The sequence below is a fragment of the Lycium barbarum genome, chromosome 10 (genome assembly GCF_019175385.1).
Source record: "Lycium barbarum isolate Lr01 chromosome 10, ASM1917538v2, whole genome shotgun sequence".
NCBI lineage: Eukaryota > Viridiplantae > Streptophyta > Magnoliopsida > Solanales > Solanaceae > Lycium > Lycium barbarum.
In genome coordinates this window covers 1,989,640-2,016,132 of record NC_083346.1, presented here as the reverse complement: position 1 = coordinate 2,016,132, position 26,493 = coordinate 1,989,640, and the positions used below count along the sequence as shown (strand labels likewise).

Genomic DNA, 26,493 nt, shown 5'->3' with positions numbered 1-26,493 from the left:
TATGAAACGCGCGCACACTTCTGCAGATGGTACGGATAACCCTGACGCCTTGGTAGGGCCAGGTAGATGTAACCCCGAATCCTTGGTAGGCCAGGTATGTGTAACCTTAAGCCTTGGTTGGCCAAGTACGTATGAAACACCGATCCTACGTGGACGGGTATGCTATGTAAATGCTATGTATATGATATGATTATGTATATGATATGAATACGAATATGATATGACTATGTATATGAATGTGAATAAGGGCATGTATACGAATACGAGCACAAATATGGTACGGGCACTATTAGGAATACGGATAATGATGTGGGTACACAAATACGTATTAGCAATGGAAAGTCCCTATGCATGCAAGTAAGTGCATATGACGATGATAGTGCCACCTTCCATTCTGTGTTATTTCTTATGTTGCTATTTATGCTCCTACATTAATATTGATCATGCCTTACATACTCAGCACATTCTTCGTACTGACGTCCTTTTGTTTGTGGACGCTGCGTCATGCCCGAAGGTGCACAGGGAGACAGACTTGATCCTTAGCTGCTATTCTCAGAGATTACATAGCAGAGCTACATTTCATTCGGAGCCATAATTTTTGGGTACTTAATTCTTTTGTGTACATAATTATGGGCATATCGGGGTTCTGTCCCGCTTATGAGATATGTTATACTCTCCTTAGAGGCTCGTAGTCACGTATATATGGTTAGACATGTCTGGCCTTGTCGGCCTATATTTTGTATATCTTTTGGTAGCCTCGTCGGCTTATTTACATTGATGTGGCATAGATGTCAATGATGATTTAAAGATGTTGTCGTCCAATGGGAATAGCGTGATTGATGAAAGGAAATGTATGTTTAATTATGTGGCTCACTTAGATATAAGCATAAGTGTAAGCTAAGGGGTGCTCGGTTGGGCTAGCACCGGGTGCTCGTCGCGGCCCTAGTCGGGTCGTGACACATTTCTTCGATAAAATGCTGGTCCTCACAGCTTTTCGCAAAGGCAAATGCATCAGAATGGCATTGATAACATTCTCTGGAAGGTTGATAAGTCGATCAGTAGGTAAACTTTGACAACCATGTTTTTTTCCCTCAGGTGGCATCATACAACGCCAAGGGGAATCTGCAGAAAATAAACAAGAACACAAAGGTAAGTAATCTCAAAATTATCTACACATAGTACACAGACAATAGTTATCCATCTCCTCTTAATATCAATGAATTGCATTCTTTAAAGAAATAATGCCTTCCATAAATACTTCATAAACCCAGTGGATTATACAGATTTGTTATTGGAAAGGAAAAATCAAACAAGCAAATCCAAGAATCACATTATCTTTTGCCCGCTAATAAGATTCTCGAGTGGAAATCTATAGCTACACGATAACGAGAACAAATTATGTAGTATTTGGTACTTTTCGCTCTTAAAATCTGCTTAGAAGCTGTCAAGTGGATTTGACATCAAATACATTATTACTGGATTTCCGATCACCTAACTAAGCTTACTGCCTTAATTCCTACTATTTGTCGAACCCTTATCTTGCCTGGAAAGTATAAACACAGTAGGAACTGAACAATCATGTCATACTCAGCATTACTAAGAAAATCAAACATGAAAACAGAACCGAGAGTTGCAGAAAACACCAACCGCAATTACTGAACCAAAGTACATACCCGAGGAAAGAAACATCTAACAATGGGTACAAATAAGAAGATAGAACCTGCCTAATAGACTTTAATTCATCCAAAAAGGAAAGAAACAATTTAAAAACAAAAATAATGATACTGAAACACATTTTAAGCTTACCAAGACTTATGATTCTTGATGATGGAAGATCTAAAAAGGCGGAGTCACCTATTCTCCTGATATTTGCCACATGCCATTATGCATACTTAACTCTTTGTCCCGGCCTTCTCAGGTGGACACTATTTGTAATTTTCAATTCTTGTGCAAGTATTTACAATGGTCTATCAGAAACAGCCTCTGTAACCCACAAAGGTAGGGGTAAGGTCTGCGTACACCCCACCTTTCCCACAGCCCACTTGTGGGACCACACTGGGTATGTTATTATGTTGTTGACTCTTTAAGTTAATGACTAGTAAATACATCTCGAGTTTCGATATTTATAAAATTTTAAGATGAATTAAAAAAAGAAATATTAATCACAAGAGAAGAAAGACCCTTGAGAATTATTTTTTTATTTTTTTGAAAAACTGTTGGCTCTATTTCGCTAAGAGTGTACTTTCCCGCCTACATCATGTCTTTATGCCACATGCCCTCCAAGGTGGAAAAAAGGATTGATAAAGTGAGAAGAGAGCTTCAATGGCAGGGCAACAGGGAAAAAAAGACTTCCAGTATAGTGAAATAGATCAGAATCGTTGAAAGGAAGGAAGATGAAGGTCTGGCTATCAGAAACTTAAGAAGACATAATAGAAGCCTTCTGATGAAATGGCTTTGGATACTTGACTATCGAGGAGGAGGTCTTATAGAGACATCTCATTCTAGCAAAGTTTGGGAAACAAAATGAACGGCGTAAGGAGAGTAGTTCTTTACTTCATGGAGTGGGTCTATGGAGAAAGACAACTTTGGCCTTTTTTCTTTTAACACAAAATAGGGTTGGTGATGTTAGAAAGCTATCCTTTTGGCACGACAAATGGCTTGGTCACTCCCCTCAATTTTTCAGCTTGCACGGGGCAGGGTAGGAATGTAGCTCAGAACAGAAGCAATAACTCACGGAATATTATTTTTTAGGAGAAATCTGAATGCCTGGGAGTTGAAAGATATGACCGAATTTTCAGAGTGATATCCAATTGCCAGGGTCCCAATAGCAATGCAAACAGACTGATATGGAACGGAAATGAAGATGGACTATTCACTGTGAAGTCTTGGTACAAAGTGCAGACTAGGAACCAACTGTCCAAACCCCCCAAAACAGATATGAAAATCAAAGGCCTCAGTCCAAAATAAAGGAAAGGCAACTTAACATGCTTATAAAAATCGATCTTTAAGTAGGATTTTGACAAAATTGAATGGGTCGAGTATTTACTAGCCTTAACCTCTGCTTCAACAATCATTGTTTATTGTGCACCGAGAAAATTCTTTATTCCATCAAGAGGAACTCAAAACAACATCATCTTTCCCTTTATATCTTCACCATATAATGTGCATAGTTTGTTGACACAGATTTTACTGGATAAAGTTCATAAAGAATTTGGATTGCATCTTAATTTCAAGACACAATAGATTCGGTCAAGAAAGGGGACTAATTCTGCAAGTCCAATTGTATGCATATCCCAATTCAACTGAAGATATAATGTTGTGTTTTGTTGGCGGTATCAATACGGGACTGTGGGATATGAATATGTGTATTAGCAATGCAGAGGTGGAGTACTTCTGAAGGTCCTCTTTCACATCTTTAATTGAAGCATGTTAAATGCTTGGGTTGTGTGTTTTATGTGGTTGGTGTTCAAAGGAGCATGTCTTACCCAAGATAATTTGCAAAATGATAGGCTACCGGTTCTGCAACAAATGTTATATGTGTGATGGAAGCATAAAGACTATCAACCACCTGTTTTGGCAATGTCCTATTGCTAACACAAGTGTGGCAGATGTTTTATAGTATTCTAGGCATAAGTTGGGTCTAAGTTGCCCGAACTCACCTATAGTACTTTTTGCTCTGCTTAAATTTGAACTTAAGATCTCATGGTTCTTGATCACTAGGCCAAAGCATTGGGTGCACTTTCCATTTCTTATTTTCTCAAACAAATATTCAGTCTTTTCTTCTTTTTGAAAATGCAAAAGATATTTTATTACACACTTTGTTGCAAATTATCCCTCACCCTTTTGTGTAAATTATGTTAGGTCAAGAGATCCTTCTTTCGGCTAGGATAAAAGGGACATGGTGTAGGTGAAAAGTGCATCGAAAACACTAGTTTTCCTATATGGTGGTGTCCAAACCATCTTGCAGACTTGCGCTAACCTCGACTATGCCACCAGTTACCTGTTATCTCCCACCAGCACAAGTATATGGTAACTCTACCCACCAACCATAAACATAGAAAGATATTACTTATATATAGTGTTTTTATGACTCCACTGGAATTTGAACCTTCCAAAAGCACTATTTTAGAAGATTTTTGGGGCAAATGTAAATAGCTTCTTATACTTCAAGAATAAACAACCAAAAGGAAGTAACTTTTATTGACTTAAAAAAACACATACACATACCCAAAAGGAAAGCAACAACTAAAAACAGAGTATTGAAGCAGAAGAAGATATATACACTTATTTCAGATATGATAAAAAATACAGAAAAAATAGACAAAATATAATGGAAGAAGATTTAAAGGTTACCAAGGAAGAAGATTGGTGATAATGGAATTTGCCTTTTCTCTCTGGACTTTTGTCAAACACCTTATGTTCCTATTTCTGTGAAATTCTTCAGCTCTAAGGCCAAAATTTTGTAATTTCAAGTATTTTATCCTGATCTTAGCTAAGAGCATTTTTAAGAAGGGCAAAGGTGCAAATATACCCCTAACTTTGCGATTTAGATCAATATATCCCTCGATACAAAAGTAATTTATATATAACCCTGTCGTTAAAAAATGATGTAAATATACTTCTGTCATTACAAAATAGTGCAAAATATACCTTTTTTAGTGACAGGATTTAAAAAAAAATATTTAGGTTATTTTTTAATTAAAAAACAAAGTGACTTTAAAAAAAAGTCTACACATTTTTTTTAGTAGACATATTTTTCTAAGGCCACATAGTAATTTTTTTTCTGATAAATCGAGTCTGATTCGTTTAAAAAATAAGTAGACTTAATTTTTTTAAATCACAGACATATTTTTTGGGTAGAATACCCCTAATAATTGAGTCACTCAAAAGGCAGTGAAATATTATTATTTATTTTGTTATTATATATAATCGGCTAAGGAGGACTAACAAAGCATCAACAACTTATACAAATAGCTATCTAAGTTGTATAGCAAATTTGAACTTATTTCATTGGTAGTTGGTCTCTTGCCTTCTTCCATATTAACACGTGTATTGGATTCTTATTCTCTCTGCCTAATTCTCTCTCTATTTGTCATAGTTCCCATTAATCAACTACTTTTCTCATGTATACACGGATACATTTTAATTTTAATTCTCTGACACATTTATTTTTTTCATGCACTTTTACTTATTCATTTTTTATTTTTCACGTTTTTTAAGAATTAATAAATGAGGTACTCCCTCACGCCCAAGGTGGACGAACACAACAATAATAAATTGTACAAAAGCAACTGAAATGGTACTCTAAGAAGGGACTAACATTGTACATTTCAGAAGTTGAACATCAATTTACCTCTTATGTGTTTACTTTTTAAGTCCCCACGGGTCCGTAGAGTCTTAATTGTCCTTTCATTTTTTTCATTTGGCATATACTCCCGCTGTCTCAATGTTAGACACGGAGTTTAAGAAATAAAAATAAACTTTCAAATCTTGTGGTTCTAAATTAAAAAAGAATGTATAATATAATAAAATATCATTTGAATCTTGTGATTATAAACTTGACATGTAGGATATTTGAATTGTTAACTTATTAAATATAAAAAGAGGCGAACATAACCAAAATAAGACAATTTTTTTTTTAATTTTTAACAACAAATGTCCAAGGTGGACGAACACAGCAACAATAAGTTGTACAAAAAGCAGCATAAATTGTACTCTAAGCCAGGACTAACATGTGTACATTTCAGAAGTTTAACATTAATACTACCTCTTGTGTGTTTACTTTTTAAGTCCTCACGTGTCCGCAGTATCTCAATTGTCCTCTCATTTCCTTCATTTGGCATATATTCCCTTTGTCTCAATTTAAATGTCTATGTTTGACTAAACACGGTTTAAAAAATAAAGATAGACTTTTGAATCTTGTGGTTCTAAATTAAAAATGTGTATAATGTAATAAAATATCCTTTGAATCTTGTGATTATAAACTTGTCATGTAAGATATTTGAATTGTCAACTTACTAAATTAAAAAGAGGCGGACATAATCAAAATAAGAAATTTTTTAACAACAATTGAGAAATTAAGGGAAAAAATAAGATGAAAAGAAAAAAAATGGAGACTCACTAAGGAGAATGCAATATCCTTTGCAAAATGTACAAACTATAAAGACTAACTAAAATGAGTAACCAAATTAATCATGTTGGTCCCGTGCATCGCACAAGCATAGTTTGCTAGTTAAATTTAAACAAATGGAAAGTCTATCCATAACGTCTCTCATTTATTTTATGGAAAAGCTCAAAAATATTCTTAACTCGATTTGTCCCCCTACGTTAACATATTGGCTCATAAATAACCCTAACGTTAACTTTTGTCTCAAATATACTCCAGAATAATTAAAATGGTTTAAATATTCCCCCGCACTAATGGCAAAGCCACGTAGGAGCATATTAAAGGTGTATTTGGACCTTTTTAATTTCTAAGTGCTTGCATCAAATTATTGTATTTCTCATTTTAAGTATTTTATTTTTCTTTTTGATCTTTCTAAAAAAGAGTGTCTCTTTATATATTTAGTAAGTTGACAATAAAAATATTCTACACGGTAAGTTTATAACACTAAGATTTAAAGAACATTTTAGTACATTGCACATATATTTAAGTTAGGATCATATGATTCAAAAGTCTTTTTATTTTTTAAGTTTCGTGCTTAGTCAAATTATATCACATAAATTTGAACGGAGGGAGTATTAAATATGTACTATTTACCTTCCAACAAAGAAGCTCATATTAAAGCAATTAGCATTGGTTTGCGTGCATTTTCAGAGGTTGTTTAGACTACCCTTTCAAATATTAAAGCAATTAGTAGCATTTTAAGTGCATTTAGTGGTGGATTTGACTATCCCTTCCGATATGAAAAAATTTAGCAACGATTAAGATGCATTTAGCGACGGTTTATGTGATTTTGGCTCATAAACGACAATTAGGACTAACCCTTCAGATGTAAAGAATTTAACGGCGGTTTTGGTTCATTTTAGCGATAGTTTTGACTACCCTATCATACATTAAAGAATTTAGCGACAGTTTAAGTGCAATTTGCAGCAGTTAGACTACCCCTTGGAATGTTAAGCAATTCAAAGTTCAAAATAAATGACATTTCACATTCAAGAAAGTTTTAAGTCTTGAAACTTGCATAGGGTGGAAATTAAGGTATTCACATGAGGGTAGAAGGGTGTATCACCTTTTGTTTGGTTAAGTAATTTTGAAAACTGAGTCAGTTTTTAGACAAAAAGCAAAAGATAAAACCTTGGCCTGCTAAGTCCCTTCAACCTGTGCCATAAATAAGCAATTGACCAGGTAGATACTAACACACTGTCAAAGAAAGAGTAGAGAACTTCCAGTATTTCTGCCTATAAGTTGCTGTTATATCCATCTGGACTTGTATGAGTTATTATTTGTACCAATGGTTGATGTACCTGTATCATGGACCAAAAATCCATCAGATTCATACGCCCACTGTGTATTGAAATTAAGTCAATGTTTCAAGGTTCATAGCTCACAGGTTGACATTAGACCATTGCTTTCCTTCTGTCCTTTTGATTGTCCACCTAGCTTTGATAGTTTTCGTAGATGAAGTATATGTATTCTTGAAACCAAGAGAAGGGCCTTAAAATATTTTGATATGTTCGATTAGAAAATTTACCATTAACTGCTTACAGAAAATTCAAACATTTAATGCTGGACTAGTTGTTGATTCGAGTCCATCTAATGTCTCACTTATTATACCTTTTTCCTTTGTTTGGCTCAGATATGCAGGGCGCTGGCTTATATCCATAACTGTATTGGCATCTGTCACCGGGACATCAAGCTTCAGAATTTACTGGTCAGGTGTTTCTTTATGATAGGGGATTCTGTTCTTTTAAGTAAATACTTTGTTAATTTTTACTTAACTTGCTCGTGAGCTCATTCTTTGGATAATGATTTTCTGGATTGAAGACCCTCTAATCATGACTAGTTAATAAGGTGATTTTTTTTTTTCTGAATGTGTATGATTAGCTGCAATTCATTATGTGTGCGTGTGATTTTATAACTTAATAATCTAGTTGGACTAACTTTAATTTTTTGTTTATAGAATAGACTTTGATATGATTTTGTATAATATATTTAGATGAGATGTGATGACAAGAGGGGTGACTTAGATGGTAAGTTCCCTCCACCTTCAATCTTAAAATTGCGGGTTCAAGTCTCCAAGGGAGCAAAAAGGTGGGATCTCCTAGGGAGGGGTAAAAAAATTAATTAAAAAAAAATATGGTTAAACTGAGTGGATGAAGTTCTATACTTTATCGCATAGAAAGCCCTATTCTCATCCAAAAAATTATCATAGAAAGCCCTATTTAATAAAGTTGTGAAACAGTATAGCAAAAAGCAGGAAAGGGATTGAAAGGAGGAACACCCAAGCATTTGCATAAATGATTGCAAATTGTAAATTTAGGGTCTTATGATGTATGTATAATGATATGTGATGCCCGGCAGAATACTTCAATTTTGGGAGAGGTCTTAAGACCATAATAACTGAAGTGGTATAGTAACTTAAGAGGTTTCTTAACTTAATATTATTTGTTGGACAAGCCGCTAAGCAGACTATAGAGAAACCAAGGAACTTAGTATCTAGCAGATCAAGAATACAAATCCTTTAAGTTGAACTGTCTAAGGGGCAATACATTTACACCTTTTAGAAAGAGAGATGCAATAGCATAATCCCCTATGGTAGAATATGTGATGATGTCAGCTAATTTTTGGATAGTGTCATGTTATTGCTACTGCTGGTATCTTGTGGTTATTATCGTGATATTCTTATCTCTTAAATGTTTATCCATATCTTAGATTTGATTTGTATTTTGTGTATGTTCTGTAGGTCGACGCAATATGCTTAAACGGTGTTCTAGCTAGAGCTTCCGTACCTAGTGGTGCATCCACAGGTAAAAGATCTGCTTGTATTTTTTCTTTGTATATGGTGACTTTTAAATATAGATTTATTTGGATATGTTTAAAAGATCTCCACTTGTATTACTAATAGGAGTCTTGGAAGCCCTTGAGTTGACGGATGGGGAGTCTGACTACCTCAGAAATGGTGTTTCAAATGTTGGTATTTCACTCCAAAGCCTTATTTTGTTGATTCTACTGTTCAGTGCTGATTAATTATTTTTACCCGTGTTCTGCCCTTGTAGGCTGTTAACAATGTCAACACAATTATTGGCCCTGCTCTCATTGGAAAGGTTTGTTGTTTTTGCCCAAGTTAATATCTTTGTTTAATGGACTATTTCCTTGTTAAGCTGCTTTATCCTCCTATACCTGAAATGCAGGACTCAACCGATCAAACTGGTATGGACCACATGGTTCATAAATTAGACGGCAAACAAAAGGTATGCCTGTTAATTCTTAGTCTTAATCTTACGTTGGGTTTCATACTTTTTTGATCCGTGACAAAACTCTTCAGCTCGGTGCTAATGCGGTACTTGCTGTTTCACTGGCTGTGTGTAAAGCCGGTGCAGCTGTCACCAATCTTCCACTCTACAAGGTAATACTTAGGAATTGCCAATTGTGTATTTTATATTAATATGCAGAAGATGTACATTTGCTGGCCTGTGTTTTCTTATTTTAAGTACTCTTTACAGCACATAGCCAAGCTGGCTGGCAACAAGAGGTTGGAGTTGCCAGTTCCTGTCTTCGGTGTGATTAATATTTTGCCGGATTTCATGATGCTCCTTGTTGGAGCTCGTGATTTCAAGGAGGCGCTGAAGATGGCCTCTGAAGTCCTCCATTTGAAGGTTTAAATCAGTTTGCATTACCTCTATTTAGCTTGTTTGTTTTGATAATAATTAAACTGTGTAATTGCAGGCTGTGATTAAGGATACCACATCCAAGGAAGGTCTTGAATTGCTCAAGACAGCCATTGAGAAAGCCGGCCATACCGGAAAGGTGGTCATTGGAAAGGATGCTGCTACAGAAATCTGCCTGGGGGGAAGTGTTACCGAGTGTATCGTTTGTGGTGGTGAATCCGAGTCATGTGGACTTGACAAATATTAGGATGAATCTGGGGTCGAGGACTTTGACTGCTGGAGGGCAGAATTGGCGGGTGTTATTGTTGACACTCAATTTTTGCCCTTCAAAAATTCAAATTAACTAGTCAAGTTTCTTGAATTGCAAACAGAGTAAAAGAACTATTCATAAAAACTGAAAATTCTTTCTAAAAAAACTTTTGGTGATATTTTGCCATTTCATTCGACAAAAGATCCTAATATATATTAAGTATATTTTACATATAATTTTAGGTATTAGTTATATCTATTTTATCGATTTATACCAAAAACAAGTGTTTAGTCAGGTACGTATGTTGTTCGCATAGACGTTAGAATAATTATATCTAGAAATAAAAAGTTGTACGAATAAATGTAACTTAATTTCGTGGCAAAAGATGTCAAATCCACCCTGAACTTGTTCCAAAAAATCGAGTTCACGCTCCAACTAATCGGGCGACCCAATAGTTCCAACAAATATAATTTAAGTTTGTTTTCAAAATTAAACTCAAAATCAATGTTACGTTTGTCTTCTGTAAACCAAAAATATGCTAGGCATAAACGGGAGGTTGGGGCAGGGGAATTATGTAGAATGTTAGGTTAAAAATACTGTAACAACTGAGTTTGGTGAGTAGTTAGAACAAAAGGTAGTAAAAAGGGCACGTGGCAAAATGATAAAAATCACCCAAAAAAGATGAAAAGAAAAGAAAGTAACCATGCACTTTACTAGCACCTTCACGTAAAAGAAAGAACACAAGATTTAATGTGGTTCAGATCCAAATGATCCTACGTCCACTAGAGAACAACTGTCGTTAACAAAGATAGGGAGATATCCCTCCACCTAAACTGTTTCTTTGATTGATCTTAAATTATATATTTCTCATCACTTAAGCAAGTCATAACCTCACATTTGATAATATGACCATGGTAGGACTACACCGGTGAGCATGTGACAGCCTTTAACTTTTTTGACGTGCTTCTTGGCGATAAATGTAACACCCCAAAATTTTCTTTTTGAAAGTAACACCTCAAATTTTTTAGAGGAAAAAAAAATATTTTTTTTTGTTATGTTTCGGGTGATCTGACTTTGGGAGGTCGTAACCCCATCCGAATTTGGGAATTTGGGAAAACTCATAAAATTAAAGTTGTAAATATTTGAAATACCTTTCCAACCATATATTATGGGCTTATAGGTGACATCTGGATAAAGAGTTATGGACGTTTAATGCAGAAAGGTCAAGTTGGACAGCAAAATTCGGCCCAACCCGATTCCAAGTCGGGTCAGGCCCAACCCCTTAGCCCATTAAGGGATATTTTCAGCTCCCTTCTTCATTTCCAGACCAAGAATTTCCAGAACCTCCTAGAGAAAGAGAGAGAAGAGAGTAGAGAGAAAAAAACCAAGATTTGACCAAAATCGGAGCCCCGAATTCCGAAGCTCGTGAAGAGAAAAGTGTTGTACGTTGCATTGCCTTCATTTTGAGCCAAAAATCATCTAAGAAGGAGAGTGGTGACTTGGTTGCTGCATACTTAAGGTAAGATTGAGGTCCCTTTTTCATTGTTAACAAGTTTGTTTAGAGATTTAACGAATTAGAACGGATAAAATAGCGTTATAAACTTGTTTGTTGCCTTATTGCAATTTATGGATTGGGGGGATGTTTTGTTGGATTTAGATGGGTGAAATTAATGAAGTTATGATGTATAATGATTGCTGATGTTGTTGATAAGTTGTTGTTTTCGAAATTGGGAGAATAAAGTGTATGAAAATATCGTATACAAAGCGTATACTGGGCTGTTTTGTATGATTTTTATGGTTGTTTTGTGATAATATTTTGGGGCAGTTGATATGATTTTTTTTGTGGCTGTTTATGATAATATTTTGGGACTGGTTGGTGGTTGTTTTGAATTGTTTTGTGGGCTGGAATATCAAGGGAGTTGCTGCCCAGATTTTTATTTTGCAAACCCGTTTTTGGATTGGGACTGCTGTTAGTGTTTTTACAATAACTCCTTGTATACAGCTCCGTTTTGAGTGATTCAAGATGTTCTGGAAAGATATTTCATAGACCTAAAACTTTCATCAAGGCTGTAAAACCCAGTTTTGCCTTTAGCTACCCGAAAAAGGGTGATGAAGTGCAGGGGGAGGTGCTGTCCAGATTTCTGTTTTGAGCATTCTACATGGACTGCTGTTAGTATTTTGAGCATATCTTTTTGTACAAAATTGCTGTAGGGGTGATTCGAATTTCTATGAGACCCTAAGACATATATCTACGACTTTCATTGAGGACACAAAGTCCAGTTTTTCCATTTACCCCTTCGCAACTGAGCAACAATACAAGACAGTAGTGCTGTCCAGAATTTCTGTTTTGATAGTTTGGGTTGATTTTCGTTGATTTCGTGTTTAGTTGTGATGTGCTGGGACTTTTGAACTTAAGTAGATATTTATTTGTGTATTTAAGGTATATATGCTCTTGTACAAGCTAAGAGGAATTATTTGACGAAGTGGACTTTGATTGGTCTATGGCGTAGATGATTTGAACTCCTCGAGTTGTGTGGTAAAACGCCAAGGTTTGTGTATAAACTTGAACTTAAAATATCTTTATTTTTCTGGAATTTTGAAGTATCTTGATGAGTTATTTCTTTACTCTTCATCTTATATTATTGTATGGTTATTGTCTCAAGTATTGCAAGACTTTTGCTAAATAGCCCACTTGTACGAATTGCTTGATCATTTTGCATTCTTGTTGGGACTTTGTCCTTCTTGTTATGGTGACTAGTCATCGATATTGGCATGCCCCTCGATTCGGATCTTGCCCATCTTGACTTTGGATTTACATTTCGTCTTGACGATGGATTTTCGTCCATTTTCGAGTACGAGTGGAAAGCCACTTTCAACATGGTTCTTGATTCTCTTGATATTGGGTGACGACCCTTCTTGATATGGGCTTCGGTCCTTCTTGATTTCAGGGCTTCGGCCCGTCTTGATATTAATTGTGCTTGGTGTGATGGCATGACGTACATATTGGGCGAAATTGGTTATTTGACAAAGTCTCTTGAATTGAATTATAAACTTTCTTGATACTTGAGCCTTAGAATATTAGTATTGATATTTTGAAACTCTCCAAGGTTTGTATTTGATACTTTGATATACTTGTTCACTTGGGCTTATTGTTACCTTATTGAGCCACCTACGGCGAACAAGGAAATTGGAGAATTTAATGACTTCAAGCCCAAGGTTTATACACCACTAAGCTTCATGCTTAGCGATAGTTGTTTTCTATCGTAGGTAATGCGCGAGATGAGGTATGAAGATGGCCATTTGGAGTAGACTTTTTGGGAGCCCTTGTGAAGATCACATCTGCATATGCATCTAGTTTTTGTAAATTTTTGGGGACTTGTACATGATACATGTGTGGCACTTACGTATGAAATTTTGAAGGCTTGTGGAAAACAAGACCATTTGCTTGTAACTTAAACTTGATGACTGGTTTTGCTATTTTAGGGTGTGTTTTTAACCCAAGTTATGTCATATACTGAATTTGTATTTTGTCTTGTAATTATGTACAAAGGATGATAATAGTTTTGTGATAATCACTAGTTTGAGTTTTGTGCATCTTATGGACCCGTAATGGTGTTGATTTGGAAATAAAATTTCAAAACGAAGCTTCTTAAATGTGTTAACTATTTGAGAAGGGAATTACCATTTTAAAATGATACTCTGCTATTTTATTTCATCTAAGAAAATTTTTGGAGCGCACAAAAAAAAATGCCGTACTTCCAATTTTTTTTGCATGGGCCTTTTTCCGCTATTAAATATATTTGTGAATATCTTTTGGCATAAGTTCCTTCTAAACGGTATAAGTGTAAAATTGGCTTTTGTTCGTAATAGTGTCCTCCCAAAAGGGGGTGCTACAATAAAAGTGTTGTACAAGGTGGCAGCGGGAAGGTTGTTAATAGTCAACCAAATGATAACATATTTATATTCTTCACTGGTCATGGTGATCAAAATGAAGTCGGTGAAAGTTATCTCAGTGAGTTTACTTCACCTTGTTGTTTCTTATTTAATTGGAAGATGTTTCTGTTTAGGAGTATTGTATTTAATTTTGATCTTAACGTTTATCTTCGTTCAGCCATGCTGAGAGGGGATTACATTGACTCCAGAGAATTTATTGAACTCTTAAAAATGAAAAAAGCATCTGACACCTACAAAGAGATGGTAAAAATTGCATTACTCTGATTTTAATAGTTAAGTTTCATGTAGATCAGTAGTAGTTCGCTCTCTGACCATACATCTTTTGCAGCTCATTTATTGTGATGCCTGTCAAAGCGGTTGTAGTAACTTAGCCAAACTTGGAAATCTCAGTGTTTGTAATGTTATGACTACGCAGTATTAATAAAACTTCATTTTGCAACAAAAAAATATTTGACAAGGGAGAAGGAGATAGAAAGTTAAGTTGGACATACAAAGTGCAGCAGCAATACAACCTTCCTACACAGGGAAGCAATAAAAAGAAATGAACATCAACGATAGAAAAAATATATTAAATATCACTGGAAGGATGCATCCTATGATCATAACGCCCTAGGAATCGGGGCGCTAAGGATGCATCCTTTCGTCTTAAGTAACTGCTCGTAAAATAGTGCCCACTGGCCACTTTTCGGCTTTATTTTTGAAAAATAGTCATTGTCATGACTAAAATAATTCTCCATATAGTGGCTTTCTACAGCGTAAATCCATATTTATCAGTTGGATCAGTGAATTTTGAAAATTATATGGTTATACCAAAATGTAGAAAAAAAGAGTAACTACTCAACCGATTATGTTTTTTTTTTCTATAGAAAAATAGTGCCAACTGGCCACTTTTCGACTTTATTTTTGAAAAATAGTCATTGTCATGAAATTTCAAATTTCACCGTTGAAGCTTCGGGATATTGTGATGGAATTTCATATGTGGAATTTGAGACTCCGTAACAATGATTATTTTTTCAATTATAGAGGCTAAAAAGTGATTTTTTTTTTTATTTTCCCCTTTTTTTCTTCCCTATAAATTGATGTTTACCTTGCAAACACAAAAGCAATCTTCTTATCTTGCATCTATATAAAAATATTTTCTCTTTTTTTCTACCAAAAACGTTCTCTTTCCCTAATAAATAATTTCTCGACTATTTGCTTAGCGCAGAAATTTAACAAGTTTATCTTTTTTACTAAAACCATTTGGATTCAACCCCACAATATAATCTCGTGAATTAAAGGAATATCGCTTTTAAGAAAACATTTTTAACGTGTTTCAAGCCTTAATTTTTTGTGGTCTTCGGTCATATATTTTTTCTGACAGGTATTGGACATTGGAAAAATCCTTCACGAACTCGACACACTTCCAGCACGTGTCAATGCTAAGCTCATCGTGGCGGAGGAGAAGGGCAGCGGAGCCGTGCATCACAAAAACAGAAATGGAACTGCAGATGGAGGCTAATGCTACATGGAAGAGGTTTGCTGCTAACAAGCAAAAGAAGAATGTTAATTAATTAATAAATTCAACTATTGTGTGTTTATAATATGATGAATAAATTATGACCATGTACTGCTAAAATACGAATCTAATGATTTGATTTAGCAACAATCATCTGCGATATACATGCAGTATACACAGAATCTACTGTACTGCACTTACTCAAATGATACCAACATGAGAGTCTAATCTAGAATTTTGAATGCAAACTTTGCCTGCAGGCAGAGTTTTGCTACAAACTCTGTCTTGCGATTTTATATTTTTTTTTTTTGATTAAGTCGGGATTCGAACCTCAAACCTCATAATATTAGAAGAAGGGCAAATATTAAAGACCACCAATTTAATGGGTAAAATTAAAGACCACCCCAAAAGAAGGGCATTCCGGCGAATTGCCCAAAGATATACAACTTTTTGGGTGGAATGTCCTTCAAATGTCAATGCCTTTAATTTTTGTCGTTCGCCTAAAAATTCACGGGTTCCAATTTTGAACCCCCGCTCAGTCAATTTTTTTTTAAAAAAATTGCCAGACAGAGTTTTGAATTCAAACTCTACCTTGATTCTGACAAAAGTTAGGTCTTAAGGTAGATGTTTGCCTTAAAAGCCTAATTTTGGGTAAAAATTTGCCTTAAAGCCTATTTTTTACCCGAATAGACCTAATTTTGCTAAAAATCTCTGTCTTATGAAATTATTTTTTAGTTTTAACTGAATCGAGATTTAAACCCAAAATCTCAAAATATTAAGCGAAGAACAAAAATTAAACACCACCAATTTGAAAGGTAAAAATTAAAGACCAGGTGCCTTTGAAGGACAATCATGCAAATGACCCAAGGATATACTGGTATGAAAGGAAAACAACAAACAAAAGAAAAAGTAAGGAAAAAAAGAAAAAGGTTGACACGTCATTATCCACTTGTCATTCGCTAATAGGTCACCATTACATTTGTTACAAACTTTTGTTACCTAAAAATCTCCTTTGAAAAACTCTTTGGGTATTTTTTCTTCTTCTTCTTCTTTTATGTGAGTAAAGAAAACAAAAAAAAGAAAAAAAAAATACTATGGGGTGTGTCTATTATGGTGTTGTTTTGATGTTGTTGTTATTTGGGGCTATGAGAGTTAGATCAGATTCATCAGATCATAAGTACAAATCTGGTGAAGAAGTACCTTTGTATGCAAATAAAGTTGGCCCTTTTCATAACCCTAGGTAATAATCCTTTTCTTATTTTTCATTAAAGATTTGCTTTTTGTATGATTTTGATAAATGGGTACAAATCAAGATTTTGATTTGGGTTGAAATGTTGCTGGGATTTGCTGAATTTTGGGTGTATTGCTGAGTTTGGCCATTTTTTCAATTTAAGATTTGATTTTTGTGAGTTTTTTGGTTTGTATTTTGCTTTTTGTATGATTTTGATATCTGGGTAAAAGTCAAGATTTTGTTTTGGGTGGAAATATTACTGAGTTTGCTTAATGTATGTTTACCTTTGTTTATGAGAATTGTGAGCTTTTTCTTGGATGTAGTTTACATTCTAGGTAACCCTTTGGACCCATTTCATTTTATTTTTTTGTTGTTGTTAAAGATTTGATTTTTATTTGCTATTTGATATTTGGGTAAAAATCAAGATTTTGTTTTGGGTGGCAATGTTGTTGGGATTGGCTGAACTTTGGGTGTATTGCTGAGTTTTCTCAATGTATATTTGTGGGTCACGTTTGTTTTTGACAATTGTGAGCTTTTTTGTGATGTAATTTACATTTTGTATCTGTTGAATATCTAGGTAAATATCAAGATTTTTGTTTTGGAGTGAAATGTTGCTGAGATTTGCTGAATTTTGGGTGTATTGCTGAGTTTGCTTAAATTGTATTAGTGGGTCACCTTTGTTTTTAAGAATTGTGAGCTTTCTTTGGATGTAGTTTACATTTTGTAAGTGTTGAAGATCTAGGTAAAACTCAAGATTTAGTTTTGGGTTATGTTGGAATGAAAAGGGGAAATCTTGTTGGGATTTGTTGAATTTCGAGTGTATTGCTTAGTTTGCCTAATGTATATTAGTGGGTCACCTTTGTTTCTGAGAATTGTGAGCTGTTTCAAGATGTATTTTACAGCTAGTTCGTGTTGAATGTCTGGGTAAAGGTCAAGATTTTGTTTTGGGTTGTTTTGGATTGAAAAAGGGAAATCTTGTTGAGAATTGCTGAATTTGGGTGTAATGTTGATCTGCTTCAGTGTATATTTGTTGATCACCTTCTGAGAATTGTGAACTTATCTTTTTCTAGTTTACATTTCGTACGTGTTGAATTCTGAAAAATATGGTTTTTGGAATGGATTCTGGGGGAAACTTATATGGTATTTGCTGAATTGGACAGTAATTTTTAATGTATGTCAATGAGTCTGCTTAGTAATTGAGAATTATGCATCTTTTCATTGAGAGTTTTGCTGTACATGTACAATTAGAGAAAAACATCGTTTGAGGTCTTGGTTAAGCATGCTAGATCGAATTTAACATAGTTAATTTTGTAAGGCACTACCAAAAGAGAATGGACCAAAGGGCTTGTCTTTTATGGTTTTGGTGTTTGGATATGGGCAGAATTCAGTGGTGGTGTGCATGTTAGTAGTTTTTTTTTTTTTTTTTTTTTTAAACCTGTTTTTCTCTTGTTTCGGCTCTTCATGTTGGCAAAGGTTGTGTCTTGGCACATTAGATATCATTAGCATTTGCATCGGATATATTCTTGATATGATTGACCGAAATGATAGGTTATTAATAAAGACAAATAATTGTAGAACAAGGAAAAGCAGCATTAGTAGAGTGAGAAAGGAAGACACACCTTTCAAGAGCTAGTTTAATCGTCACTTAGTTTTCTGTCCAGAAAATTATTTTAGTGAAACCGTGAGAGGTAGCTCCTGACATAAAATCATGAAAAGGAGTGATTCCATTCATTTTGTTTAACCTGAGAGCTTTGCAGATCGCTGTGCAAAAAGTTATTGTAGCATTAATCACTTTGCTTTATATACTGAAATATTTATTTTCACTATGCCTATATTGACAAATTTTATGTTCATTTGCTTGTTTTTGAAAATGTAATTGTTGTGAGTCTCACCTTGTTTGATGATTATCTTGGTAGTTAGCACACTTCTCTTATAATGCACGTAGGAAACATAAAGATAATACTACCACCAACCTTAGGCTCCTTAAATCGCTTTTGCTCTTTGCAACAGTTTCACTAGTTTCCTAGAATGGTCGTTTGGTGACTTCTCTGTAATCCCCCCCCCCCCCCCCCCCCCCCCGGGAGAGTTTGTTGTCTGCATCTTTGTTCGCAAATTTGCTTCTGATTTAATTTGCTTGTAATTAAACCCATTCCCTTAAAGGCATAGGAAAAATGGAGTCTGTCTTTAGCGGTCTCTCGCACTTATTCTGAACATGCGAAGTATTGCATTGACTCTCTTGACGTAGAATATAATCTGAAACAACTGTAGTGAATCAGTGGAACTCTTGAATAACTCTGCTTGTTACTTCTACTTATCAAAAACAGAAAATATATTTCTGATTGTTACTTCTCTAGTACATCCTACATTTTACTGTTCTCCACAGAGATCTCATATTTTTACCGTCACTTGCAGTGAGACATATCGCTACTTTGATCTTCCCTTTTGTTCTCCAGGTCAGGGTTCATTTCTCTGCCCTCTCTTGCCCTAATATCTATGGTCCGTTTTAGCTTTTGTTGTTGAAGTATTGTCTTGGTTTAGGTCATGTGAAAGATAAAACGGAAGCACTTGGTGAGGTGTTGAATGGAGATCGTTTAGTCACTGCTCCATACAAACTTGACTTTTTAAGTGATCGAGAAACCGATGTAGTTTGCAAGAAGTCGTTGTCAAAGGAAGAAGTTGCGAGATTCCGTGATGCTGTTGCTAAGGACTACTACTTCCAGATGTTCTATGATGACCTGCCCATTTGGGGTTTCATCGGTAAGGTAGATAAGGAGGGAAAAGCGGACCCCAGTGAGTACAAATATTACCTTTTTAAACATCTTCATTTTGACATCCATCACAATAAAGATCGCGTGATTGAAGTCAATGCACGAACGGACCCTAATGCCCTAGTGGACATAACTGAAGATAAGGAAGTAGATGTAGATTTCATGTACTCTGTAAAATGGAAGGAAACAGAAATCCCTTTTGAGAAAAGGATGGAAAAATACTCGCAGACTTCAGCTTTACCACATCATTTGGAGATCCACTGGTTCTCTATCATTAATTCTTGTGTCACGGTTCTGCTCTTAACTGGTTTCCTTGCTACAATTCTGATGCGTGTCCTTAAAAATGACTTTGTCAAGTAAGTAACAATAAACTTTGTGGGTTAACATATATTTATCAAGGAGCTTGTACTTATCCTATGGTATTTACTGTTTTGGTTAAAGATATGCCCATGATGAAGAAGCAGTTGATGACCAAGAAGAAACTGGGTGGAAGTATATTCATGGCGATGTGTTTAGGTACCCAAAGCAGAAGTCACTTTTTGCAGCAGCCCTGGGTTCTGGGACACAGTTGTTTACCCTGTGAGTATCCATGCCAATAAATTATATTTAGCTCGTGATAAAATTTCTTTGACAAATGTTAATTCTCGCTGCCTCTTTTTCCCAGGGCAATTTTCATATTCGTACTTGCGCTTGTTGGTGTGTTTTACCCCTACAACCGAGGAGCTCTTTTCACAGCTTTGGTGGTTATTTACGCTCTTACATCAGGAATTGCAGGCTATACTGCATCATCATTCTATTGCCAACTTGAAGGAAGAAATTGGGTAAGGAAGTGTGGAGGGCATTATTTTTATGTTGTAAAGTTGCCAAAAACTCCTACAAGTATATATCTTATTGTGTTTACTCAGTTCCCTTATTTCATCATTCTATTCTGGTTAGCTAAGGTCTCTTGGTTTAGACAGAGACTTGTCATGATAGGATTTTGAAGAGTAAGGTGTAAACTTCCTCAGAATAAATGAGTAGCTTCTCTTCTTATCAAAAATATAAATTAGGAGCTTCTCTTCCTTTCACATAACGTCATCTTTTTTGGCCTTCCCTTAAAACAACAATTCCGACACCTTAATCGAAACTTATCGGGGTTAGTTATATAAGTTTTCAGTGTCCTTTACGCTTCATCTGGACCTGTTTCATCCATGACTGAATAACTTGTCTTTAAAATAAATTAATGTTTACTAAAACCCAGAGGTTCGCATTTTATTACTGACATACAAATATGTAAAAATAAAAATAAAAAGGCTATTTATAAACACTCTTTATTTAAGTGTACCAAATGGCCAAACCTTAATCCCAATTGGTTGGTACCAGTATCAGCTCAATGGAATTTTGGTATCAGTATTTACCTCGTCCCTTTCACTATCTTTTCTTGCCGTTCCTTCTCTCTCTCTCTCTCTCTTTAGTTTCTCCCATTTCCTATTTGTTGCCTTACATCCTACTATCCTTAAAAAAGAATATATTGGTTCCAACAATTAATGTAGTGGTCGGCCCTTTGGCAGAGTTAATAATTACCTGACATTGTTCAGTTGGTTTCCGGTAGAAAAAGGAAAATAATCAAAATATGTACTGATCTCAAATTCAATTTCTTTTTGCAGGTAAGGAACTTGTTGTTGACAGGAGGTCTGTTCTGTGGGCCGCTGCTTCTAACATTCTGCTTCCTTAATACTGTTGCAATTGCTTATCATGCCACTGCAGCACTTCCTTTCGGTACCATCGTGGTCATTTTCCTCATATGGGCCCTTGTGACATCACCATTGCTTGTCTTGGGAGGAATTGCAGGAAAGAATAGTAAGGCAGAATTTCAAGCTCCAACCCGAACAACAAAGTACCCAAGAGAAATACCACAATTACCATGGTATCGCGGAGCTCTACCTCAGATGGCAATGGCTGGGTTCTTGCCTTTCAGTGCTATCTACATCGAACTCTACTACATATTTGCTAGCGTCTGGGGTCATAGGATTTACACCATTTACAGTATCTTATTCATAGTTTTCATCATTCTGATCATTGTCACTGCTTTTATTACGGTGGCTTTGACATACTTCCAACTTGCTGCTGAAGACCATGAATGGTGGTGGAGGTAAGTTAACATTACTTGATTGATCAAATTCTTTTCAAACACTTGAAGGATGCAAAAATGAATGAGTACTAGCCACTGTGTACTTCTTTCGGTGAATGCATCAAGTGATAATCCTTTCATGGCAAGTATTCATTAGTGAGTCTTTAATAGCCTGTTTGACCAAGCTTCTACAATCAGCTTATTCTGAAAAGTGCTTTTCAAAAAGGCACTTTCGATGAGAAGCAGTTTTGTGGTTGCTAATCAAGTTGAAAAACACTTTTGTGCAGCAAATTAGTGTTTGACCAAACTTACAAAAAGTGCTTCTAGGTGTATTTTTCTTTAAAATGCTTCTCAAAAAAGTACTGTTGGCGAGAAGCTACTTTTTTCAGCTTCTCAAAAACAGCTTCTACTTATACTCAAAAGCATTTTCTTCTCCTAAAAGCTTAGCCAAACATCTCAACTTTTAAAAAAAGCACTTTTGGCCTTGGAGAAGCTTGGCCAAACGGGCTAGTAGGTCACCATTATTGTAAAAATTCATCCATCTCTTTTGCTTCGGGTTTTACCTTTTTTTGATTGTCTGGGAGAGTGCTGATTTAGATCTCTAATATTAATTGGTGGTACTTAAAAACTCAATTTCAATTTTTTACTTCTAATGTATCTGGAGTTTACAAGTACCAACTCATCTCTGCTGCTTGTAACTCTATTCTTGAAAGCTGACACCAACATTTTGGAAATACGTTTAGAGACATTCTCTTTTTTTTGGAGATACGTGTACTTTGTCGAGGCTCTCACACATATGTTGATCTTCTAGGTCTTTCCTATGTGGTGGATCAACCGGCTTGTTCATCTACGGCTACTGCCTGTATTACTATTATGCCCGATCAGACATGTCAGGTTTCATGCAAACCTCATTCTTCTTTGGTTACATGGCTTGCATTTGCTATGCCTTCTTTCTCATGCTTGGAACTGTTGGTTTCCGAGCGGCTTTGTTTTTCGTCCGCCACATATACCGCTCAATCAAGTGCGAGTAAGATGCAGAATTCCACATTGGCCTGGTTTAACCGGTGAGCTTCTCATTTTAGTTTTAACTTAGATCCTCCAAAGATGTCGGCACACCTGTGTTGGATCCTCCAAAACGAAAACAGACAGCATTTGTTGGAGTATCTGACTCAGATGCTGTGATATTTTTGGAGGATTTGAGCAACATAATTAGTAGACTATAAATTAGATAGAGTTTTTATCGGCTAAAATAGAAACGACAGTTCATGGATCATGCAACAGGGACTTGTGTTTTTGGTGTAAAAATTGTCAACATGCTTGGAGTAGTGCAGCACATTGCCTGATATACAAAGGTGTTAGATCCATTTAGAATGGTGTGAAGCAAAAACAGAAGATATGTTGGAGAAGGAGCTCAAGGCAGTTTTCAGGGTGGCAGCTTTATGTTGAACATGCTTTTTATTGTGTTTAGAACTCTGTTTATAACAAAGAGTCTATTAGTTAGCTTCAGCCTAATTTTTCCTAGTTTAAACCTTCTTGATATATAAGATATGGTTCCGTTAATTGCATCCTCAGCTGTTTATGCTCCAATTATTGTGTTATACGGTTATCATAGACTAGCTTTTAACGGTTCAAACCGTTCGTTATCGGAAATGCAAGTTATACCTTAGTACGCAGATAAGGCTAAAACGAATTTATTTTGGGCAAGAACAAATTTTTTGATGACATGCACTGAGCTTAAATGAAGCAGTGCGGTTTAATATAGCTGGCCTCAACTTTTTTGGGACTAAGGCGTAGTTTATATATGAATTGTTTAATCAAGAAATCCTCTTGATAAGGTTTGACAAGGTTGAATTCCTACAGGATACTATATTAAACTGTGTGTGTGTCTTAATTTATGTAGCACAACTACTTTGATATTCATACAGAGCAAAATTTCTTAAGAGGAAAAGTTAAGGATGTCGTTGCTCACTATGTTAACAAAACGTAGCACTATGCAAAAATAGAAGAAAAAAATAGTTAACCAGATATTCATGTTCACTTCAAAACAAAAAAAAAAACCATATCCGAGTAAAATCGAATAATAAAATTTACTTAATACTTAACTATTTATACTATTTCCCCTTTGTGAAATAATTCAAGTATTTTAAGTAAGATTTCAACGTTTAATATTTTTATCCAGGTTAAAAATTTGAATTAAATTACACTTCAAAACAAGAAAATGCGATTATTATAGACTGCTTGTTTAATGACTTAAAAAGATATAGAAAAAATCTTTTAGAAAATTCTTTAAGTTAAACTAAGATCTGAAAATTATACTCCTTTGATGAAAATTGTTATTTATTAATTATCCTAAATTTCGACTAAGGAAACAAAACTACTGAAAAGGAATTTAAACAGATTTGATGAAAAAATACGTTATTATTGGGAAAATCTCTTGATAGATACTTGATAATTTAAATTGAAATAAAACTATGACCAAACTTTTATTTCTTGAAAGAAAGACAAAAAAAAGTAACATAACAACTTAATGTTCATATATCGACTGGGTTTTTAATCATTTGGGTTGGTAAATAAATGTTAGCACACGAAACATATACAAGACATGAAATAAAAGAGTCAAGAGAATGATTTGCTATCATGTACTCGGGTTCAGCCCAAGAGAGTTTAAAAATGCCCTATCCTAGGTTCTCTCATATTTCCGTCCAAGATTTTCCTTTATTCCTGATTTGCTATTGCTGGAGTCCGGAACCAAAATGCTCCCAAAAAAATCATTTTGAACCAAAATACCCCAACAAAAAAAAAATGTTACCGAACTACCTTTAGCGCAGTATTTTACTGCGCTAAAACAGATAACGGGAACGGCTCCATTAATTGCTATAGCGCAGTAATTTACTGCGCTATAGCGTCTTCCCCTATTAGCATTACAAAAAAGAAACGCAACCGCATCTCTAACTTTTTGAATAGAATCGTCAAAACACACAAGACCATCTTTAACAATTAAATTTAAAATGTGACAACTACATCTCACATGAAAAATATTTTTTAGCGGAGAGTTTAATTCTCTTTTTAAAAGACCAATCGCCTTTGTATTATTAGAAGCATTATCTAAAGCAATACAAAGTGTTTTTCTATAAATATTAAAAAATCTCATAATAGTAAACATTGAATCCGCTAAAAATTTCAATCGTGACGACCTTTTCCTTCATCATATAAAAAAGCTATAATTCTTTTTTGCATAACCCAATTGTCATCAACCCAATGACATGTAATAGCAAAAAAATCTAACTGGTTAAGACTAAGACCCAAATCAGCGGTAAGAGAAACATTACAATTTAAAGAATTAAATACATGGCGCAAATAAAATCTATATTTTTTATACAAATCTATAACATCCGCTCTACAAGTACTTCTAGGAATACCCTTAAATAAGGATTATAACAACGTTGAATGTAAGTAACAAACCCCAAATCCGAAGGAAAGGAAAATGGTAAACAATCATAAGCTACCATTTTAGCTATTTCTACACGCTCTTTTTTCTTGTCATACTTAAAATTTCTACCGGTTCGTGGGTCTATCGCCATTTGAATACCCCCCACATTTGAACCCGTTTGCTCTCCCCAAACATCCATATGTTTCTTTCTCATATGACCATTTAGTGTACCCGTTCCACCATCCTTACTAGTTCCTTGCCTAAAAGCAAATACATGTGCACATAAGGTACATTTAACTGTTTGACTTTCCCTATCCTTAGTCATAAATTTCCAAATTTTAGCGGTTGACTTACGAGTTCTAGGCGGTTTGTCTTGTGTATGTGATTATGCAGGACATATATCTCCTATGGGATTTTCGGGGCTTGTGTTTCATCATCATCATCATCATCAATTTCACTAAAAGTGTCGGTAAAATGTTGTTGCATTGTCTCATGACCTAAAAGTGGATTATTTCCACCAACATCAATATCTAAATTAGGTGTTTCTTCCACAAATGTTTCCTCATTAAGCCCACCCCTAACAATACCACTGTTACTACCGGCACCACGTCTAAATCTCTTTGCCATTATTAAATAGAATTAATTTAAATCACACTCAAATAAATCACAAGAAAATAAATTGCAACAAATTAAATTGCGTAAATTAAATTGCGTAAATTAAATTACGAAAAATAAAGATAGAGTTGGAACAAAGGTACCAAATCGCCGGATTAATTTCCAACAAAGTAAAGGCGGCTAGAATTGCAAATCCACCAAAGCTACTTCGGATTGTTGCAAAATCACCAACTCCACCAACAATATTATAATTGCAAAATTAATAATTGAAACTATAATAAGACTTTATAATATTTATTTGAGAGAAATTTAAAGTGACTAATTGTTGCAAAGTAACTATAATTGAGAGATTGAGATTTGAGAGAAAGAGAATAGTGAATTGGTGTGAATTAAAATGAAAATGAAGAAGAGTTTATATACGGGTGGGAGATGGGTTAAAGTGTTAAAAAAAAGTTTGAGAGTTGGGGTGGGGGGGGGGGGGGGGGAAATGGACCTTTGCCAACGGTCCAATAACGGACAGCCCAGCCCCAACGGCTATATTAAAAACAGTGTGTTTGCCTTGTTGTGATAAGATAAGATGAGTTAATATCTGATTGGGAAGATGACCATATCTGGAAGGACATTTTTGATTAGTTCGTTCCGCAATAACATTGTTATTACACATCACGGATTTTTAAATGTACTGTCTGCTGTTTCTGATGTAATTAGGTGTACCTTCGATCAACAATACCTTTACCTTATAAAATAATGCATGTACTGCATGCTTATGAATTTTTCTTTTTTATAACTGAGGAATTCCCGAGCAA

At 35.0% G+C, this 26,493-nt stretch overlaps 2 protein-coding genes and 1 long non-coding RNA gene across 4 annotated transcripts; all 3 read left to right on the top strand.

Moving 5' to 3' along the window:
- The first annotated feature begins 1,006 nt into the window (after positions 1–1,006).
- Positions 1,007–9,514, top strand: LOC132615261 (enolase-like). Its single transcript, XM_060329829.1, has 7 exons — positions 1,007–1,042; positions 1,096–1,149; positions 7,800–7,874; positions 8,907–8,970; positions 9,069–9,133; positions 9,220–9,267; positions 9,355–9,514. The coding sequence occupies exons 1-7, from the start codon at positions 1,007–1,009 to the stop codon at positions 9,466–9,468; spliced, it is 456 nt and encodes a 151-aa protein (XP_060185812.1). The 3' UTR covers positions 9,469–9,514.
- Positions 9,515–11,421: 1,907 nt separating this feature from the next.
- Positions 11,422–13,665, top strand: LOC132615508 (uncharacterized). Its single transcript, XR_009572722.1, has 3 exons — positions 11,422–11,600; positions 12,522–12,630; positions 13,349–13,665. It is a non-coding gene; the product is annotated as an uncharacterized LOC132615508 (long non-coding RNA).
- A 2,898-nt stretch (positions 13,666–16,563) lies between these two features.
- LOC132613486 (transmembrane 9 superfamily member 3-like) lies at positions 16,564–23,207 on the top strand. 2 transcript variants are annotated; one of them, XM_060327518.1, is made up of 8 exons: positions 16,564–16,773; positions 19,177–19,217; positions 19,303–19,888; positions 19,974–20,111; positions 20,197–20,353; positions 21,179–21,663; positions 22,454–22,706; positions 22,905–23,207. In XM_060327518.1, exons 1-7 carry the CDS (start codon positions 16,628–16,630, stop codon positions 22,671–22,673), a joined length of 1,773 nt encoding a protein of 590 aa, XP_060183501.1. In that variant the 5' UTR covers positions 16,564–16,627; the 3' UTR covers positions 22,674–22,706; positions 22,905–23,207. The 2 variants fall into 2 exon arrangements, with proteins under 2 accessions (XP_060183501.1, XP_060183500.1); XM_060327517.1 differs by having other exon boundaries at positions 16,565–16,773; positions 22,924–23,207.
- The last annotated feature ends 3,286 nt before the right edge of the window (positions 23,208–26,493 follow it).

What these genes read in the sequence shown, in the direction of transcription:
- LOC132615261 (XM_060329829.1), top strand. Translation starts at nt 1,007, where the DNA reads ATGCATCAGAATGGCATTGATAACATTCTCTGGAAG. An exon ending in TTGATAACATTCTCTGGAAG is followed by an intron (nt 1,043 to 1,095) that starts GTTGATAAGTCG and finishes TTTTTCCCTCAG; the next exon opens with GTGGCATCATACAACGCCAA. An exon ending in TCAGAAATGGTGTTTCAAAT is followed by an intron (nt 9,134 to 9,219) that starts GTTGGTATTTCA and finishes CTGCCCTTGTAG; the next exon opens with GCTGTTAACAATGTCAACAC.
- LOC132613486 (XM_060327518.1), top strand. Translation starts at nt 16,628, where the DNA reads ATGGGGTGTGTCTATTATGGTGTTGTTTTGATGTTGTTGTTATTTGGG. An exon ending in TCTTCCCTTTTGTTCTCCAG is followed by an intron (nt 19,218 to 19,302) that starts GTCAGGGTTCAT and finishes GTCTTGGTTTAG; the next exon opens with GTCATGTGAAAGATAAAACG. An exon ending in AACTTGAAGGAAGAAATTGG is followed by an intron (nt 20,354 to 21,178) that starts GTAAGGAAGTGT and finishes TTCTTTTTGCAG; the next exon opens with GTAAGGAACTTGTTGTTGAC.